Here is a 20379-nt window from a genome sequence, read left to right on the forward strand (position 1 = left end):
AGTGGAATCGAGGGATACGGGGAGAAGGCAGGCACAGGGTACTGATTGTGGATGATCAGCCACGATCACAATGAATGGCGGTGCGTACAGGCTCGAAGGGCCGAATGGCCTCCTCCTGCACCTATTTTCTATGTTTCTAAGTGGTTATCTCGCGCAGGTCGGAGTAGTGATTGGAGTGAGTAGAGTAGCGAGGAACGGCAGAGATGCTGTCAGACCCGCTGAGCTACTCCAGCTTTTGTGTCTATCAGATGTTCACACACACACAGGTCCTGCCTCGTCCCTGAAGAGGGGCCTTCATGGCCATACATGGCGCCCAACCTGGGCGAGCGCCTCCCCCCCACGTGCCCCTCTCAGCGTGCCCCCCCCCCACGTGCCCCTCTCAGCGTGCCCCCCCTACGTGCCCACCCCCGCGTGCCCCTCAGCGCGCCCCCCCCCCCACGTGTCCCTCAGCGCCCCCCCCCCACGTGCCCCTCTCAACGTGCCCCCCTCTACGCGCCCACCCACGCGTGCCCCTCAGCGCGCGCTCGAGCCGCCAGTGCGCATGCCCGGCGCTGTCGAGGCCCGGAGCCGGTCGCCATGGCGTCTCAGGTGAGCAGCGGCCTCGGGCTTGGCTCGGATCTGGAACCCGGGCAGCAGCGGCCTGGCCTGGCCTGGCCTGGGCTGGGTGTGAGGACCGGGCCGCGGGGTGAGAGGAGTGATGGACGGGAGGGGGGCAACGCACGGGCGGCCTCAGATGCCGGGGTATCGGCGCCTGTCGAATCCCAGTCAGGGCGGTTGGCCGCTTGTTCCCCCGCCCCGCGGTCTCAGCAGCATCAGGCTGCCCACTCCGTGCAGTGTTAGAGGGCTGGGGCGCCTGCCGGGCGTGTAGGGGGGGGGGGGGGAGAGGGGTCAGTGGGGGGAGAGGGGGACGGAGTGGGAGACTTAGTGGGAAGGAGAGGGGGACAGAGAGTGGGAGGGAGAGGGGGACAGAGTGGGAGGGAGAGGAGGACAGAGGGAGAGGGGGACAGAGGGAGAGGGGGACAGAGGGAGAGGGGGACAGAGGGAGAGGGGGACAGTGGGAGAGGGGGACAGAGGGAGAGGGGACAGAGTGGGAGGGAGAGGGGGACAGAGTGGGAGGGAGAGGGGGAGAGGGGGACAGTGGGAGGGAGAGGGGGACAGAGAGTGGGAGGGAGAGGGGGACAGAGTGGGAGGGAGAGGGGGACAGAGTGGGAGGGAGAGGGGGACAGAGGGAGAGGGGGACAGAGGGAGAGGGGACAGAGGGAGAGGGGACAGAGGGAGAGGGGGACAGAGGGAGAGGGGGACAGAGGGAGAGGGGGACAGAGGGAGAGGGGACAGAGTGGGAGGGAGAGGGGGACAGAGGGAGAGGGGGACAGTGGGAGGGAGAGGGGGACAGAGGGAGAGGGGACAGAGTGGGAGGGAGAGGGGGACAGAGGGAGAGGGGGACAGAGGGAGAGGGGGACAGAGGGAGAGGGGGACAGAGGGAGAGGGGGACAGAGGGAGAGGGGGACAGTGGGAGGGAGAGGGGGACAGAGGGAGACAGAGGGAGAGGGGGACAGAGGGAGAGGGGGACAGAGGGAGAGGGGGACAGAGGGAGAGGGGGCAGAGTGGGAGGGAGAGGGGGGCAGAGTGGGAGGGAGAGGGGGGCAGGGTGGGAGGGAGAGGGGGGCAGGGTGGGAGGGAGAGGGGGGCAGAGTGGGAGGGAGAGGGGCAGAGTGGGAGGGAGAGGGGGGCAGAGTGGGAGGGAGAGGGGGGCAGAGTGGGAGGGAGAGGGGGGCAGAGTGGGAGGGAGAGGGGGGCAGAGTGGGAGGGAGAGGGGGGCAGGGTGGGAGGGAGAGGGGGGCAGAGTGGGGCAGAGTGGGAGGGAGAGGGGGGCAGAGTGGGAGGGAGGGGGGGGCAGAGTGGGAGTTTGGGTGTGGGGACGGAGAGATGGGCTGGGGGCGGAGAGTGGGGAGGGAGAACCGAGGCCAGAGAGTTAGCCTATGTCAGGAGTATCTCGGTGTTGGAGGGACCAAAGTTTGTAATCCATAGTTTAGGGTCTTCTTTGACTTTTGGAACAAGTTTTTAAAATGCAAGATATTAATACTTGCCTATTTAATTTGTAGTGCACAATGTGGGTGGCACAGTAGGTAGAGCTGCTGCCTCACAGCGCTGGAGATCCAGGTTCAATCCTGCAATCCTGGCCTTGGGTGTTTTCTATCTGGAGTTTGCACGTTCTCACTATGATAGTGTAGGTTTCCTCTGGATGCTCCAGTTTCCTCCCACATCCGAATGACGTGTGGGTTTGTAGGTTAATTGGCCTCTGTAAATCGCCTCTTGTGTGTATGGAGTGGATGAGAAAGTGGGATAACAGAACAAATGTGAATGGGTGATCGATAGTCAGCGTGGACTTGGTGGGCCCAAGAGCCTGTTTCCATGTTGTATCTCCAATTTAAACAACAGTCTTCTACAGTAACATAGTAAACTCGGAAACTCTTATCTGTAAGGGTAATGGTGGTGACAGAAACACTTGAACAAAATATCACACCCAGTGGATATATGTCCAGCAAGATTAAAAAAAGTAGAGCCTCCCATTACTTTTTTTAATTCCATTTCTGCCTGAATGACAGTGGCACACAACAATATGTATTTTTTCTCATCTTCCCCATTATACTGGCCTTTACAGATTTTATAGGCAGCAGATAATAATGTGAGAAATAGTAGAGGCAGTCCTTTCAGCCCTGAGAGTTTGCACCATCTTTGAACAAGATTGTGGTGAATCGACTTTGTGCAGCATTTTACTTTTTAGTTTAATTTAGAGATACAGCATGGAAACAGGCCCTTTGGCCCACCGAGTCCATGCTGACAATCGACCATTCACACTTGTTCTGTTATTCCACTTTCTCATCCATTCTCTACACACAAGAGGCGATTTACTGAGGACAATTAACCTACAAACCCGCACGTGTTTGGGATGTAGGAGGTAACCCACACAGTCACGGGGAGAATGCGTAAACTCCACAAAGACAGCACCTGAGGTCAGGATTGAACTTGGGTCTTTGGTGCCATAAGGCAGCAGCTCTACCAGTCAATGAGTACTTTCCTGTATTTTGTTGTATGGAAATTTATCTGCCCTGACTATGAAAGTAATCATTGACTCAACACAGACAGGTCTAGGGTAGAGAATTTCAAAGAACATGCTCCATATAAAGAAGTGTCTCTTCATTTTAGTCCTGAGTAAGTTGCCTGTTGTTTTGCACCTGATTTCTGCTTATAAACCTGTAGCCACGAGAAACATCTTTGCTACATCTACTTGTTGAGGCCACCTAACAGTTTTTGTTTTAACGAGGTCATCTTTTATTTTGAAGTAGTGAAAATAGAGGCACTATCGACGCAATCTAGTGTCCTGTGACAACCTGCCTTCTCAGTAACGTGTAAAAAACACAAAGTTCTGGAGAAACTCAGCAGGTCAGGCAGCATCTGTGGAGGGAATGAGCAAGTTGGATGTAGAATGGTCCTGACCCTGAAACATCTATCCATTCATTCCACAGATGTTCCCTAAATGGCTGTTCCTCCAGCACTTTGTGTTTTGCTCAAGATGTCAGCATCTGTAGTTTCTTGTGTCACCAGTCTCGTGCAACTTTGCTGCATTTCTGCTCTAGCAAGTATGTCCTACTTTAGGTAAAGCAATTAAATGTGCACAATTCTCCAGGTGTGCATCTGCCGGCATTAAAGGCCAATGTACCATTTTTGTTTCAAATTGCTCTTGCCTATTAGCTCTCAGTGACTTTCCAAGTCCATGTAAACATTAACATTTCACAATCTTTAATTATTTAAAAATACTGACAAATTATTTTTCTATCATGGCTGTTGAAGTGTTGAATAGGCCGGTTGATTTGCGAGAATGTAGTCATCCCTTCTCTGGTCCCTGCAACTAAATGCTGGAGCTTTTTGGCCCCAGTTCAGTGGGAGCACGTTCATCACACACTGCAGCTTTTCCACATAAAAAGGCCTCAAGTGTAATTGGTGATGGGTAATAAATGCTGGCCAGCCCAGCGAGCATTGATTTGGGGGGAAAAAAGTGCGTCCATTTACATTACGCTGGTGCCATTGTTGTTAAACACTTTCACCGCACTAATAAGAACGGTCCACAGTTAAGGCATAATGTGACTCGGGAGTAAAAGTTAATGTGATTCATTAAAGGTAACTCTAGGTCAAGTTACCACACATGATGCAGATATCTACTGCAGAAATATACACTTGTAATTGCAATGCAACTCAAGTAACACGGTAATCACAATCTATTCAGTGTCACAAAGTTTACTTTTCAATTACTACCCTGGATAGAAATAATTTCAATGAATAATGAGAATGTTTTTCTTAATCAAGTTTTTACTTGTTCGAGGCCAGAAAGTTGTTTCAAGTAAAGCAATTGATTACAGTCTGAGCAGAGGACTGCTCTTTTTAGCAGATGCTCTTAGAAAAGAGCACAATTTGGGTGGAATTTATTCAAAATAGTCTCTCAATCTTAAACATTGAAATTGATTCATGGACAAACGTATGAAGAAATGTTTTTATTCCAGCTGACTACTGAAAAATAATCTGCTTATATAGTTGCAGATTGGAATGATTTTTGGCCTTGACGTGAAAAGTATTTAAGGTTGATTCTGTAAATTGAGATTTAATATGTGCACTGTTTACCAACACAAAAGATTGAAAACATTTATTTGTAAATACTAACATGCAGCCATTTCTCCAAAATCAGTGGGCATATGTAAGTTCTGATAAATAAGGATACTTAGATTTATTATAATACCTTTCATAATCTTGGGGCAACTCAAATCATTGTGAAACTACTTCTGAGGTGTAGTTATTGTTGTACTGGACAACCAGTTTCTCCAGAGAGATGAATCATCCACAGTGTTTAGTGTTACATCAGGCATGGCACAGATACGTTTTCTTCGAAGTGGAGACTAGCTCATTGGGCAAATGGGGATTTAGTTTAACAATTCTTCTGAAAAACAGCATTGACCTCTATCAATGCAGCGTTCTTTCAAAACCTAACTTGAACCAACAAACCATTTGGGCGGTCACGGTGGCGCAGCAGTAGAGTTGCTGCCTTACAGCGAATGCAGTGCCAGAGACTCGGGTTCGAACCCCGACTACGGGTGCTGTCTGTACGGAGTTTGTACGTCTCCCCGTGACCTGTGTAGGTTTTCTCCGAGATCTTCGGTTTCCTCCCACACTCCAAAGACGCACAGGTTTGTAGGTTAATTGGCTTGGTAAATGTGAAAATTGTCCCTAGTGGGGGGGATCGCTGGTCAGCGCGGACCCAGTGGGCCGAAAGGCCTGTTTCTGCGCTGTATCTCTAAACTAAACTAAACCTCACATTGAGATGAGTATACTGCCATGCAAGTTTGAATGTAGAACTTCCATGTCTAAAAAATCCTGGTGATCTCTCACGGTGTATCTACAACATGCCAATTTTATGATATTTATCTAAATAACAAGCCTTCTTATTTGTAAGCAAGGTTTCATTTGACTTTAACTGCTATCTAGAAGTGAAATATGTGTTGATTTAGGAGCATGTAAATTCTAAATGATTAAATTAAATTTTACTTATAACATTGTCCTATATAACAATCAAGATTTTGTGTGAACGTTCATATAAATGTTAGATTTAGCTCTTATGGCTAAGGGAATCAAGGGATTTATTCACAAAATGCTGGAGTAACTCAGCAGGTCAGGCAGCATCTCGGGAGAGAAGGAATGGGTGACGTTTCGGGTCGAGACCCTTCTGGGGAAAAAGCTAGAACGGGGTACTGATTTTGGATGATCAGCCATGATTATATTGAATGGCCTACTCCTGCACCTAATTTCTATGTTTCAATGAATTGCATTAGGTGAGTCGGAATCAAGGTGGAGAGGGTTTAGGTGTTGCTAATTATATCTCCCAGCACCTAGACATAGGCCGGTTTAATACATCACTGTTTTAAAGTCAAACACAGTCCTTGTGATATGTAGTATTACCATTCTAATCCTGTGTCTAGTGGTAATTGCCATATAAAAGAAAAAGAATGAGAATTTATAAAATTCGAGTTGAGAAAACACAGAGATGACGGTTGACTGACACAAGATTTGAATTGAAATAGGATTCCGCAGCAGAGTTTTGGGTGAAATGTTATGCAAGGCTGAAGCAGAGTGTTAAAATGGTCAATTGATGCAGCAAAAGCATCAATTCAGGAGCAGATTAGCTGAATTGGAGTGGAGTGTCGTGAAGTTAAGTTAATTTGGGTAATAGAGCAAATATGTGTCAGGTTGGATAGGATGTCAAGATTAGAATGGTCTGTTTTGGCCAGTCTGCTGAAGTTGATGGCTATGATTTGTAGCCTGAGCCGCAAACAAAAGATTTTCGGTGTGGAATCGTCATTGCTTTCTTGGTCCTTCCTCACTCATCTGGTCTGATCGACTTCTGCCTTCACTCTGTGGAACAAAGATGGGGATAGAGATGCCTCCTGAGATGCTGCCTGACCTGCTGAGTTACTCCAGCATTTTGTGAATAAATACCTTAGATGGGGATAGATGTGCACAGGCAAATGTTTTTTTCTGCTTGTTCTCCATTAGCTCTAGTTTGTTGGAGTGCTTGTCTGACATCAGGTCAAGTACCACAGACGACAGCACAGTTTTATAACAAACCATTTAAACAAAACGTGGAATTGGTCATGGTTTGATCTTAAAATGTGTCAGATTTTATAAATTAAACAAAATGACACCTTATAGCTAAAATCATATTTCACAATGAATATATTATAGATTTAATAACTGCTCTGGTCCAAAATTTGCTGCAACTGGGCATCCTTTTGTATCAGCCAGTTGTATCGCTAACGTTGCAGAAAAATCTCACAAAGTTGCTGAAAGTGCAGAGCAAAACAAGTAAGGCAAGCAACTATGTATCTCCTTTTTCATCAAGATGAATAATAGGGTTAATTTAAGCTCCAAAATCTGTCACTGAGATTGAAATGGACAAAAAATAAATTGAGAGAGGACAAAAATGATATGAGCAAAAGTAATAAGATTTAACATTTCTTAAACTTCCTCAAATCTTTCAAAGTTTGAAGAGCCCACACACATTTTTGGTGCTATATCAGTCATCAACGTATCACAGTGTTAAAAATGGTTCTTTGCTTGTACTCTCTCGTTTATTATATTGTTTACAGTGTACTATGTTCACATATTCTGTTGTGCTGCAGCAAGTAAGAATTTAATTGTTCTATCTGGGACATAAGACAATAAAATACTCTTGACTCTTTTTCTGGTGATTTTATCGTCCAAAATACAGAAAGACTTTTGAGGGTGGCCCTATTTTAAAATCAATCTCAGCGACCAGTGATACATTTCAAACAACTGCACAAATTCTCTGTGTTTGAAATGATTTTGACAGCAAATTCTAGCTCAATATTTACCGAGGTAACAACAGATTAATTCTTAAATAGGAGGTATTCAACCTAATCAGTTGAGCAGGTCTCTGCATACACAATCCCCAGCTGTGAATAGTAATCAATGGACATTGTGTATCGAAGGACAGTAATCCTTGAGTACAAGAAAGAGTTAGAAACATAGAACATAGAAAAATAGGGGCAGGAGTAGGCCATTCGGCCCTTCAAGCCAGCCCCGCCTTTCAATATGATCATGGCTGATCATCCAAAATCAGTACCCCGTTCCTGCTTTTTCCCCATATCCCTTGATTCCGTTAGCTCTAAGAGCTAAATCTAACCCTCTCTTGAAAACATCCAGTGAATTGGCCTCCACTGCCTTCTGTGGCAGAGAATTCCACTGATTCACAACTCTCTGGTTGAAACAGTTTTTCCTCATCTCAGTAATATCAGTCCTAAATGGCCTACCCCTTATTCTTAAACTGGACTCCCCCAACATCGGGAACATTTTTCCTGCATCTAGCCGTTCCAATCCTTTAAGAATTTTATATGTTTCTATATGATCTCCTCTCATCCTTCTAAATTCCAGTGATTACAAGCCCAGTCGACCCATTCTTTCATCATATGTCAGTCCCGCCATCCTGGGAATTAACCTGGTGAACCTACGCTGTACTCCCTCAATAGCAATAATGTTCTTCCTCAAATTAGGAGACCAAAATTGCACGCAGTACGCCAGATGCAGTCTCACCAGGGCCCTGTACAACTGCAGTAGGACTTCCTTGCTCCTAAGCACAAATCCTCTTGCAAGGAAGGCCAACATGCCATTAGCTTTCTTCACTGCCTGCTGTGCCTGCATGCTTACTTTCAGTGACTGATGTACAAGCACACCCAGGTCTTGTTGCACCTCCCTTTTTCCTAATCTGACACCATTCAGACAATAATCTGCCTTCCTGTTCTTGCCACCAGAGTGGATAACCTCACATTTATCCTCATTATACTGCATCTACCATGCATCTGCCCACTCACCCAACCTATCCAAGTCACCCTGCAGCCTCATAGCATCCTCCTCGCAGCTCACACTGCCACCCAGCTTTGTGTCATCCGCAAACTTGGGAGATGTCACATTTATTTCCCTTGTTTAAATCGTTAATATATAATGTAAATAACTGGGGTCCCAGCACCGAGCCTTGTGGCACCCCACTAGTCACTGCTTCCATTCTGAAAAGGACCCGTTAATTCCTCTTTGCTTCCTGCCTGCCAACCAGCTCTCTATCCATGTCAATACCCTACCCCCAATACCATGTGCTCTAATTTTGCACACAAATCTCTTGTGTGGGATCTTGTCAAAGGCGTTTTGAAAGTCCAGATACACCACATCCACTGGCTCTCCCTTATCCATTCTACTTGTTACATCCTCAAAAAATTCCAGAAGAATAGTCAAGTCTGATTTCCCCTTAATATATCCGTGCTGACTTTTGACCGATCCTATCACTGCTTTCCAAATGCGCTGCTATAACATCTTTAATAATCGACTCCAGCATCTTCCCCACTACCAATGTAAGGCTAACTGGGCTACAATTCCCTGTTTTCTCTCTCTCTCCTGTCTTAAAAAGTGGAGTTACATTGGCTGCCCTCCAATCCACAAGAACTGATCCAGAGTCGAGAGAACATTGGAAAAGGATCACCAATGCATCCATGATTTCTAGGGCCACCTCCTTGAGCACTCTGGGATGCAGCCCATCAGTCCCAATAGTTTACCTAACATAATTTCCTGACTAATGTGGATTCCCTTCAGTTTCTCCCTCCCACTAGATCCTCGATCCCCTAGTATTTCCTGGAGATTGTTTGTGTCTACCTTAGTGAAGACAACCAAAATACTCGTTTAACTGTTCTGCCATTTCCTTGTTTCCCATTATAAATTCACCTGTTTCTGATTGTAAGGGACCTACATTTGTCTTCACGAATCTTTTCCTTTTTATATATCTAGAAACTTTTAGAGTCAGTTTTTATATTCTCTGCAATCTTTCTTTCATGCTCTTTTTTTCCCCCCTCTTAATTAACCCCTTTGTCCTCTGTTAAGTTCTAAAGTTCTCCAAGTCCTCCGGTTTGCTGCTTCGTCTGGCCAATTAATATGCCTCTTCCTTGGATTTAACACTATCCTTGATTTCCCTCGTTAGCCACGGTTGAGCCGCCTTCCGCATTTTATTTTATCGCCAGACGGATGAACAATTTTTGGAATACATCCATGCGGTCTTTAAATCTTTGCCATTGCATCTCCACCGTCAACTCTTTAAGTATAATTTGCCAGTCTATCCTAGCTAATTCCGGTCTCATACCTTAAGTCTCCTTTCTTTAAATTCAGGACATTAGTCTCTGAATTAACTGTGTCATTCTCCATCCTAATGCAGAATTCCACCATAGAAAATAGGTGCAGGAGTAGGCCATTCGGCCCTTCGAGCCAGCACCACCATTCAATATGGTCAAGTCAAGTCAAGTCAAATTTATTTGTCACATACACATACTCGATGTGCAGTGAAATGAAAGTGGCAATGCCTGCGGGTTGTGCACAAAAAGAATTACAGTTACAGCATATAAATAAAGTTAATAAGTTACTAAACATAGCACAAAAAGTGTCGACAAAAATTTAGTCTCTGGGGTTATCAAAGTTGACAGTCCTGATGGCCTGTGGGAAGAAGCTCCGTCTCATCCTCTCCGTTTTCACAGCGTGACAGCGGAGGCGTTTGCCTGATCGTAGCATCTGGAACAGTCCGTTACTGGGGTGGCAGGGGTCCCTCATGATCTTGCTTGCTCTGGATCTGCACCTCCTGATGTATAGGTCCTGCAGGGGGACGAGTGTAGTTCCCATGGTGCGTTCTGCCGAACGCACTACTCTCTGCAGGGCCATCCTGTCCTGGGCAGAGCTGTTCCCAAACCAGACTGTAATGTTGCCGGACAGGATGCTCTCTACAGCCCCAGAGTAGAAGCAATGAAGGATCCTCAGCGACACTCTGAATTTCCTCAGTTGTCTAAGGTGGTAAAGGCGCTGCTTAGCCTTACCCACCAGTGCGGCAATGTGCGTTGCCCACGTCAGATCCTCTGCGATGCGGACTCCCAAGTATTTGAAACTGCTCACCCTATCCAAAATAGACCCATTTATCTCCAGTGGCGTGTACGTCCTTGGATGTTTAGCCCTTCTGAAGTCCACAATCAGCTCCTTTGTTTTAGTGACATTCAAGAGGAGGCTATTGTCCTGACACCAGAGTGCCAGATCAGCCACCTCCTCCCGGTAGGCCTTCTCATCGTTGTTGGAGATCCGGCCCACCACCACAGTGTCATCAGCAAACTTGATGATGGAGTTTGAGCTGAACCTGGCCCTACAGTCATGTGTGTACAGGGAGTACAGTAGGGGGCTAAGGACGCAGCCCTGAGGGGATCCTATGTTCAGGGTGAGGGAGCTAGATGTGTGTTCCCCCATCCTGACCACTTGGGGCCTGGCAGTGAGAAAGTCCAGGACCCAGACACACAGAGGGGTGCTAAGCCCCAGTTCCAGCAGCTTCTCAACCAGTCTGCTGGGGACTATTGTGTTGAATGCTGAACTAAAGTCAATGAACAGCATCCTCACATAGCCCCCCTGGCTGTCCAGATGAGAGAGAGCGGTGTGTAGAACCTGGGAGACCGCATCATCCGTGGACCTGTTCGGACGGTATGCGAACTGTAGTGGGTCCATGTTGCGAGGAAGGAGGGCGCAGATGTGCTTCTTGACTAGCCTCTCAAAGCATTTCATGACAACCGAGGTGAGGGCCACCGGTCGGTAGTCATTTAAACACGCTGGAGAGGCATTCTTTGGCACCGGTACAATGATGGATCTTTTGAAGCATGCAGGGACCACGGACTTTGCCAAGGAGAGGTTGAATATTGTGGTGAGCACTGGAGCAAGCTGAGTAGCACAAGACTTTAGTACTCGCCCAGATATACCATCTGGGCCTCCAGCTTTCCTCGTGTTCACACGCGTCAGAGCCCACCTCACCTCATGCTCGGACACCGAGAATGTGTGCACATCCCCGGCGGTGGATCCCCCTCCAGCCTCGCTAGCCAGCGCCCCTTCGGTGCTGTTTTTAGACGGCGAGCTGGTGGTGTTACCCGTCTCAAACCGTGCGTAAAAAGAGTTCAGGTCATCAGCTAAGGAGGAGCCGGCACTTCCGGTTGAGGGGGTGCTGGACCTGTAGCTAGTTATAGTCCGTAGCCCCTGCCAAAGGCGCCTGGTGTCCTGCTGCTCCATCTGTGACTCCATCTTGTCCCGGTACCTCTTTTTTGCATCCTTCACTGCCCTTCGCAGTCGGTAGGACTCTCCCTTGTAGTCGTCCATGTTGCCGGATGCCAGGCCGGAGTTGTAAGCAGCGGTGCGAGCATTCAAGGCCACGCGAATAGGCCTGTCCACCCAGGGTTTTTGGTTAGGGAAGATACTGACCCTTACCGTGGGGATGATGGTATCGGCTATTGTGGCAATGAAGTCCGTAACCGCTTCTGCAAACTCATTTACGTCTCTGGAACTTTCTTGGAACATGTTCCAGTCGACTTCGCTCAGTGCATCCTGCAGCATGGCCTCTGAATGGTCAGCCCACCGCTTTATGTCCCTCGTCACTGTCGCTTCCCGTACTATCCGTTGTTTGTACTCCGGCAGCAGGAAAATGGCAGCGTGGTCAGATTTCCCAAAAGGAGGGAGAGAAACGGCCTTGTAGCCTTTCCTGAACGGCGTGTAGCAGTGGTCCAAAGTTCTTTCCCCCCTGGTGACACACGTGATGTGTTGGTAGAAGTTGGGCATGACCTTTTTGAGATTTCCCCTATTGAAGTCTCCAGCCACCAGCACTGCCGCATCAGGGTTCTTGTTTTGGTGTTGACACAACACATCGTGTAGGGTGGACAGTGCCACGTCGGTGTCCGCATGCGGTGGGATATAGACGGCTGTGATGATCACCGAGCTGAACTCCCGGGGTAGGTAGAATGGTCGGCATAGGATAGTTAGATGTTCCAGGTCCGGCGAGCAGGAACGAGAAAGCGTCTTAATATTCCCAGGATTACACCAGTTATTATTGGTCAAGAAGCAGACTCCTCCGCCCTTGGATTTCCCGGATTCTTCCGTTCTGTCCGCCCGGAAAACAGTGAAGGACTCGGATGGGCAGATCACCTGGTCAGGCACCAGCGGGGTCAGCCATGTTTCGGTCAGACAAAGGATGTTACAGTTCTTTATGTCCCTCTGGAATCTGATCCTTGCCCTCAGGTCATCCAGCTTGTTCTCCAGGGACTGGACGTTGGCCAGAAGTATGCTGGGCAGAGGTGGACGTAAGGCTTGGGTTCTCAGCCTGTTCCGAATCCCCCCTCGCTTCCCTCGGTGTTTTTTTCGACTTTCCCACTGACCTGCGCTCCCACTGCTGCTGCCGCGGTGCGCTCCTTTGATGATCTCTATCGGTATATCGGTGAGTAGATTTCTGTTTAATAGTGCTCCTGTAGCGCTCGAGTTTAATTTTACGAGCGTTTCCCGGTCGTACATTGGTTAATGCTAAGTGCTAGCACACGCTAGAGCACTTAGGGATAATTTTAAAGTAAACATACCAGTTTAAAACGCACAGTTCCCGCAGAGCTACCACGACGGCGACTGGACTGGACCGCGCCATGACTGATCATCCAAAATCAGTACCCCATTCCGGCTTTTCCTCCATGACCCTTGATTCCCTTAACCCTAAGAGCTGAATCTAACTCTCTCTTGAAATCATCCAGTGAATTGGCCTCCACTGCATTTTGTGGCAGAGAATTCCACAGATTCACAATTCTCTGGGTGAAAAAGTTTTTCCTCATCTCAGTCCTAAATGGCCTACCCCTTATTCTTAAACTGTAACCCCCTGGTTCCGGACTCCCTCAAAATCGGGAACATTTTTCCTGCATCTACCCTGTCCAATACTCTAAGAATTTTATATGTTTCTATAAGATCCCCTCTCAATCTTCTAAATTCCAGCGAATACAAGCTCAGTCGACGCATTCTTTCATCATTTGTCAGTCCCGCCATCCCGGGAATTAACCTGGTGAACCTACACTGCGCTCCCTCAATAGCAACAATGTCCTTCCTCAAATTAGGAGACCAAAATTGCACAAAATACTCCAGGTGCGGTCTCACCAGGGCCCTGTACAACTGCAGTAGGACCTCCTTGCTCCATATTATGGTCACTGTTGCCCAAGGGGCTTTGCACAACAAGATCGCTAACTAATCCTTCCTCATTACACATTACCTAGTGTAGGATAGCATGCCTTCTAGTCTATTCCTCTACATATTGGTTTAAAAAAACATCCCTTATACATTCCAGGAAATGTATCCAGGAGGTGCAATGCTGATCCCTGCGCTAACCGGTTGCATGTACATATTCTTGAATTCTAAGGTCCAAGAAATTAGTTGTCCAATTTTAAAGCGAGTAAGGATTAAATTTGCAGGCATTTCTCAATAGATTAATTTTTTCATTGCATTATCTTGTGAATCATTCAAATACTAAATATTTTGACAACATTTGTGGGAAAATCCTCTCAAGTTTTAAGTTGCTCTTATGGAGAAACATGAGCATAACTACTTCACCAGTCTGGGAGCTTACATCAATCTAGGGTACTGACATGGATAGAAAATTGGTTGAGGTACTGACATGGATAGAAAATTGGTTGACAGACAAAGCAAAGAGTGGGGATAAATGGGTCCCTTTCAGAATGGCAGGCAGTGACTAGGGGGGGAAGCAAGGCTCGGTGCTGGGTCCGCAGCTATTTACAATATACATTAATGACTTGGATGAAGGGATTAAAAGTACCATTAGCAAATTTGCAGATGATACAAAGCTGGGTGGTAGTGTGAACTGTGAGGAAGATGCTATGAAGTTGCAGGCTAACTTGGACAGGTTGTGTGAGTGGGCGGATGCATGGCAGATGCAGTTTAATGTGGATAAGTGTGAGGTTATCCACTTTGGTGGTAAGAATAGGAAGGCAGAATATTATCTGAATGGTGTCAAGTTAGGAATAGGGGACGTACAACGAGATCTGGGTGTCCTAGTGCATCAGTCACTGAAAGGAAGCAAGCGGGTACAGCAGGCAGTGAAGAAAGCCAATGGAATGTTGGCTTTCATAACAAGAGGAGTTGAGTATAGGAGCAAAGAGGTCCTTCTGCAGTTGTACAGGGCCCTAGTGAGACCGCACCTGGAGTACTGTGTGCAGTTTTGGTCTCCAAATTTGAGGAAGGATATTCTTGCTATTGAGGGCGTGCAGCGTAGGTTTACTAGGTTAATTCCCGGAATGGTGGGAAAGACTGGAGCGACTAGGCTTGTATACACTGGAATTTAGAAGGATGAGAGGAGATCTTATCGAAACGTATAAGATTATTAAGGGGTTGGACACGTAGAGGCAGGAAACATGTTCCCAATGTTGGGGGAGTCCAGAACAAGGGGCCACAGTTTAAGTATAAGGGGTAGGCCATTTAGAACTGAGATGAGGAAAAACTTTTTCAGTCAGAGAGTTGTGAATCTGTGGAATTCTCTGCCTCAGAAGGCAGTGGAGGCCAATTCTCTGAATGCATTCAAGAGAGAGCTAGATAGAGCTCTTAAGGATAGCAGAGTCAGGGGGTATACAATACAATACAATATAATACAATACAATATATCTTTATTGTCATTGTACCCAGGGGTACAACGAGATTGGGAATGCGCCTCCCATACGATGCAATAATTTAAGTAATTTAGACAGCAGCAACCCAACGAAACGAAACAGTTGTAACAGTTTTGGACAGGGTAAAGTGCAAGTTGATCTATGCGTTGTGGCCATCCGGCTCAGCAGGACCGGTTCATAGCAGCTATGGCCCTGGGAATGAAGCTGTTCCTGAGTCTGGAGGTGCGGGCGTAGAAGGCCTTGTATCGTCTGCCCGATGGAAGGAGTTCGAACAGACTGTTGCAGGGGTGTGAAGAGTCTTTGTGGATGCTGGTGGCTTTTTTGAGGCATCGTGTGTTGTAGATGCCCTCTAAGTCTGGTAGCTGTGTTCCGATGGCCCTCTGAGCTCTATGGACTACCCGCTGTAGAGCTTTCCTTTCTGCCTCCGTGCAGCTGAGGTACCACACAGGGATGCCATGCGTTAGGATGCTCTCGATGGTGCAGCGGTAGAAGGTCGTCAGCAGCTGTTGGGGTAGACCAGACTTTTTCAGTGTTCTTAAGTAGAAGTCTTTGTTGTGCCTTCTTGACCAGCGCAGCAGTGTTATTGGACCATGTTAGGTCCTCCGAAATGTGAGTGCCCAGAAACTTGAAGCTGGACACTCTCTCCACACTGTCCCCGTTGATAGAGATCGGGGCATATTCCCCGTTATGTGACCTACGGAAGTTGATGATCAGCTCCTTGGTCTTGGTGGTATTTAGGGACAGGTTGTTATCCGAGCACCAGTCCTCCAGGTTCTGCACCTCCGCTCTATAGTTTGTTTCATCCCCGTTGGTGATCAGCCCGATCACCGTTGTGTCATCTGCAAACTTGACAATGGTGTTGGTGTCGAATGCAGGAACACAGTCGTGTGTGAAGAGGGAGTAGAGCATGGGGCTCAGAACACAGCCCTGTGGTGTGCCGGTACTCAGGGTGATAGTGGAGGACAGGTGCGGGCCCATTCTCACTGCCTGCGGTCGTTCCAGCAGGAAGTCCAGGATCCAGTCACATAATGACGAGCTGAGGCCTAGCTGGTGGAGTTTGGTGATGAGCTTGGTGGACCGTGTTGAAGGCGGAGCTATAGTCTATGAATAGCATCCTCACGTACGTGCCCTGTCTCTCTAGGTGAGTCAGGACAGTGAAGAGCCAGAGAGATGGTGTCCTCTGTGGATCTATTTGCCCTGTATGCAAATTGTGTGGGTCCAGTGAGTCAGGGATGCTGGATTTGATGTGTGAGAGGACCAGCCTCTCAAAGCACTTCATGACTATCGGCGTTAGGGCAACCGGGCGGTAGTCGTTCAGGTTGGAGATCTTTGCTTTTTTCGGCACCGGAACTATGATAGCCGACTTCAGGCACTTGGGGACCGTAGCCAGAGATAATGACAGATTAAAGATCCTGGTGAATACCTCAGCCAGCTGTTCAGCACAGTCCTTCAGTACCCTTCCTTGAACTCCATCCGGTCCTGCAGCCTTGCGTGGGTTGACCCTTTGCAGAGGGCGTTGTACCTCCTGTGTGCTCAGTTGCAAGACCTGTCCCACCGCCTCGGCTGGGGTTCTTTCACTCAAGGTGGTTTTGCCAGTTTCAAAGCGGGCAAAGAAGGTGTTAAGCTCATGGTCAGTGCCATATCGCTGTGGGGGCAGGCAGGGCTGCTCTTGTAGCCAGTGATGTCCCTGACACCCTGCCACATGCTTCTGGTGTCCGTGGTGTTGAAGTGGTCTTCCACCCGTTGCCTATGGGTGTCTTTGGCCCTTTTAATACCTTTGTTCAGGTGTGATCTGGCAACACTGTATGCTGAAGTGTCACCAGATTTAAAGGCAATGTTGCGTGCCCTCAGCAGGTTCTGTACCTCCTTGTTCATCCAGGGTTACCGGTTTGGGAACATCCTTATCTCCTTGTCCTCCGTGACATTCTCCACACAGCAATTGATGTAGGAGAGCACAGTGGATGCGTATTCCTCCAAATCTACCTCTGAACCGTAGGTGGCCTGTTGTGCAAACAGGTCCCAGTCGGTGCGATCAAAGCAGTCCTGGAGTTGTAGGGTGGCATCCTCGGGCCATATTTTGACCGTCTTTATTGTGGGTTTGGTCTTGCGGATGAGGGGTTTGTATGCGGGCAGTAGAAACAGTGAGAGGTGATCGGATTGTCCCAGGGGTGGGCAGGGGAGAGCTCTGTAGGCGTCCTTTACATTGGTGTACACCTTATCCAGTGTGTTTGAGCCCCTGGTAGGGCACTGCACATGCTGATGGAATTTGTGGAGCGAGGCTCGTAGGTCGACCTGATTGAAGTCCCCTGCAACAATGAAGGCACCGTTGGGGTGGGCATCCTGCTGCTTACTGATGGCCGAGTGCAGCTGTGCTAGTGCTAGGTTAGCATTAGCCTGTGGGGGAATGTATACGGCCATGATGATGACCACCGTAAACTCCCGCGGCAGATAGAATGGCCTACATTTGAGCAGTAAGTACTCCAGGTCTGGGGAGCAGTAGCTCTCTATTGCAGTGTGGTTGGTGCACCAGTCATTGTTAATGTGGGGAGAAGGCAGGAACGGGGTACTGATTGAGAATGATCAGCCATGATCACATTGAATGGCGGTGCTGGCTCGAAGGGCCGAATGGCCTCCTCCTGCACCTATTGTCTATTGTCTATAGGGAAGAGATTAAAAAGGCTGAGAGCATTTTTCTTTTGAACTGTTCCCAGTCAATTTAGGCCTGTAACCCTTTGGAATACAGTGCTGGAAAAATATAAAAATGATCTCTAATGTAGGAAATACATAGGAATATGTTCTTCAAGATGAAAGTCTGCTTGATCAGTATTAAAAACAAACAAGTTGAAAGTCTTCCTCCAGAGCTGTGTCTTAGATTTTGAGGCTGTCTGGCTTGAAGTGATTCTGTGTCATTTTTGCCTCTGGAAAAGGCATTTCCTTGAAGCCCAGCCTATCACTGAGAGAAGGGTCTTGACCCGAAACGTCACCCATTCCTTCTCTCCAGAGATGGTGCCTGTCCCGCTGAGTTACTCCAGCTTTTTGTGTCTATTATCAGTATCACTGAGACATTTGAGTTTACTATTGAGAAAGGGGGACACTGTTGACCAGTTGTTGGGTATTTTGGTCACTTCTCCAGTGAAGAAGCATCTTCAGTATCACGCAAAGTTCTAAACTAAAGATTATATTCTTGTGAGCCCAACCTTATGTTTTGAACCCTGTCCCATTGCCTGTTCGTCTGTAAGCTGAATGCAGAACTACCAAAGCTACTATGTTGTCCTTTGGCCACTTACCAGTGAGGGCATAAATTTTAAAGCATTACAGTTATTTGACCATGCTTATTATCATCTGATTTGAACTCTGTACCCATGCTTTCCAGCTGGGCTCAGTGTTCAGAATCTTGATGGTATTTTCATTGACTCCCTCTTCTCACTACCCAAGATAAATTTTGACCATTTGTAGTTTCCACCACCTGCAAAGTTTGAATAACTAAATGCACAATCCTGATCTGTGAACAAGAGCTTTACTGTTCCTTTATATGCAGAGTCACAGGCAAAGAGATAACCCTCGCCTTTAATAAGCATCTACATCCATGGTCAGTAAATTGTGATGTAGCAAAAAAGAATTGAGGAACAGTGGTACAGCACGTGGAGCTGTAGGCTCACAGCGACAGGGGTTTGCACATTCTCTCTGTAACTGCGTGAGTTGCTTAAAGGGGCTCTGGTTTCCTCCCACACCCCAAAGACAAACGAGTTTGTACATTAATTGGCTTCTCTAAAATTTCCCCTAGTATGTAAGGAATGTATGCGAAAGTGGGATAATATGGAACTAGTGATCGGTGGCATGGACTCGATGAGTCGACGCATCTGTTTCCATGCAGAATCTCTAAACTAAAACTATTATTACTTTGGTCAGGACAAAATGAAAATTTCTGTAAGCTCTATTTAAACCACTTTTCCAATGGTTTCGTTTTTGAGGATGTTACCATTGCTGGTGAGTCAAGCAATAATTGTCTATCTCTTGCGCTTAACAAAGTGACAGAGTGCCCCTCTTTGGTATCTGCAGTCCCGTACAGGATAGCGTGCAATTTGTAGGGGGATTTGCACGTGGTTCAGCGGTAACAGTCTGAGGAAAGATCACTACCCAAAACATCACCCACCCATGTTCGCTGGATATGCTGCCTGACCCACTGATTTACTCCAGCACTTTGTGTCTTCTGTGCTTTTTTGTTATGTGTGTCTAGGTACAGTGAAATTACCTTTTACATGCAGTTCAGAAAAAAATCTTCTTGTACATAAGCACAATCATACTTAAGTACAAGAGTGTAAGAATGATAAATTACAAGGATAATGCATTATAAATTGCAATTATTTACAATAATAAATACACAAGAGACACCACTTTTCTGGCACCTTGAATCCTTCAAGTTTCAAAGTTCTTAAAAATGTAACTTGGCCTTAGGTTTGTTAGATGCTGGAGTAACTCAGTGGGACAGGCAGCATCTCTGGATAGAAGGAATGGGTGACTTTTTGGGTCGAGACCCTCGTCAGACTTAGACTCTCAATCTGAAGAAGGGTCTCGACCCGAAACGTCACCCATTCCTTCTATCCAGAGATGCTGCCGGTTCTGCTGAGTTACTCCAGCATTCTGTGTTTATCTTATGTGTAAACCAGCATCTGCAGTTCCTTCCTTCACTTAAAGGCCTGTTGTTTGACGTTCCCATGCATCTGCTGCTCTTTGCATTCTAGATTGCAGCATTGAAGTCCGAGCTGGAAACTGCAGTGCATTTTGTGGATGAGGCGCACTGTTGCCCCAGTGTGCTGATAACAGAGAGAGTAAATCTTACAAATGGGAGACGAGGAGCTAATCAAGCAGGAAGAGTGGTTCTGAGAGTTTAATTATTGCAGCAGTAATGCAGCAATTAGAGAGGGTTCCATCACACTCCTCACTTGCAGCCAACTTGTCACAAATATAAATCACCAAGGAAACGTATAATATTGAATGCAAATAACACTTTTTATATTTCTGATTTTTGATTGTAGCATTTATTGGTATTGGTTTATTATTTTCATGTGTACTGAGATACAATAAAAAGCTTTTGTTTAAGTGCTATCCAATTACATCGGACAATAATGATATATTTGGAAATAATTATTTTCATATTTTTCATAAAATATATTTTTTGATATAAATTCACATGCTGTACTGTGGTTTTCCAACCAATATTTCATTTTGGTGGCATCTGTATTTGCTGTTAAAATGAGAAACAAAGATGCAAGGTTACTTA

General features: G+C 46.9%; 1 protein-coding gene across 1 annotated transcript in view; it reads left to right on the top strand.

The window, feature by feature from the left end:
- The first annotated feature begins 483 nt into the window (after nucleotides 1–483).
- The window catches only part of LOC144600706 (MICOS complex subunit MIC27-like), a 38838-nt gene continuing 18942 nt past the window's right edge, over nucleotides 484–20379 (top strand). Inside the window, exon 1 of the mRNA XM_078412615.1 lies at nucleotides 484–588. Coding sequence (XP_078268741.1) covers nucleotides 577–588 — 12 coding nt within the window. The 5' untranslated portion in view covers nucleotides 484–576. The remainder of the gene's footprint in view (nucleotides 589–20379) is intronic.

Source organism: Rhinoraja longicauda, chromosome 15 (assembly GCF_053455715.1).
Source record: "Rhinoraja longicauda isolate Sanriku21f chromosome 15, sRhiLon1.1, whole genome shotgun sequence".
Classification (NCBI taxonomy): Eukaryota; Metazoa; Chordata; class Chondrichthyes; order Rajiformes; family Arhynchobatidae; genus Rhinoraja; species Rhinoraja longicauda.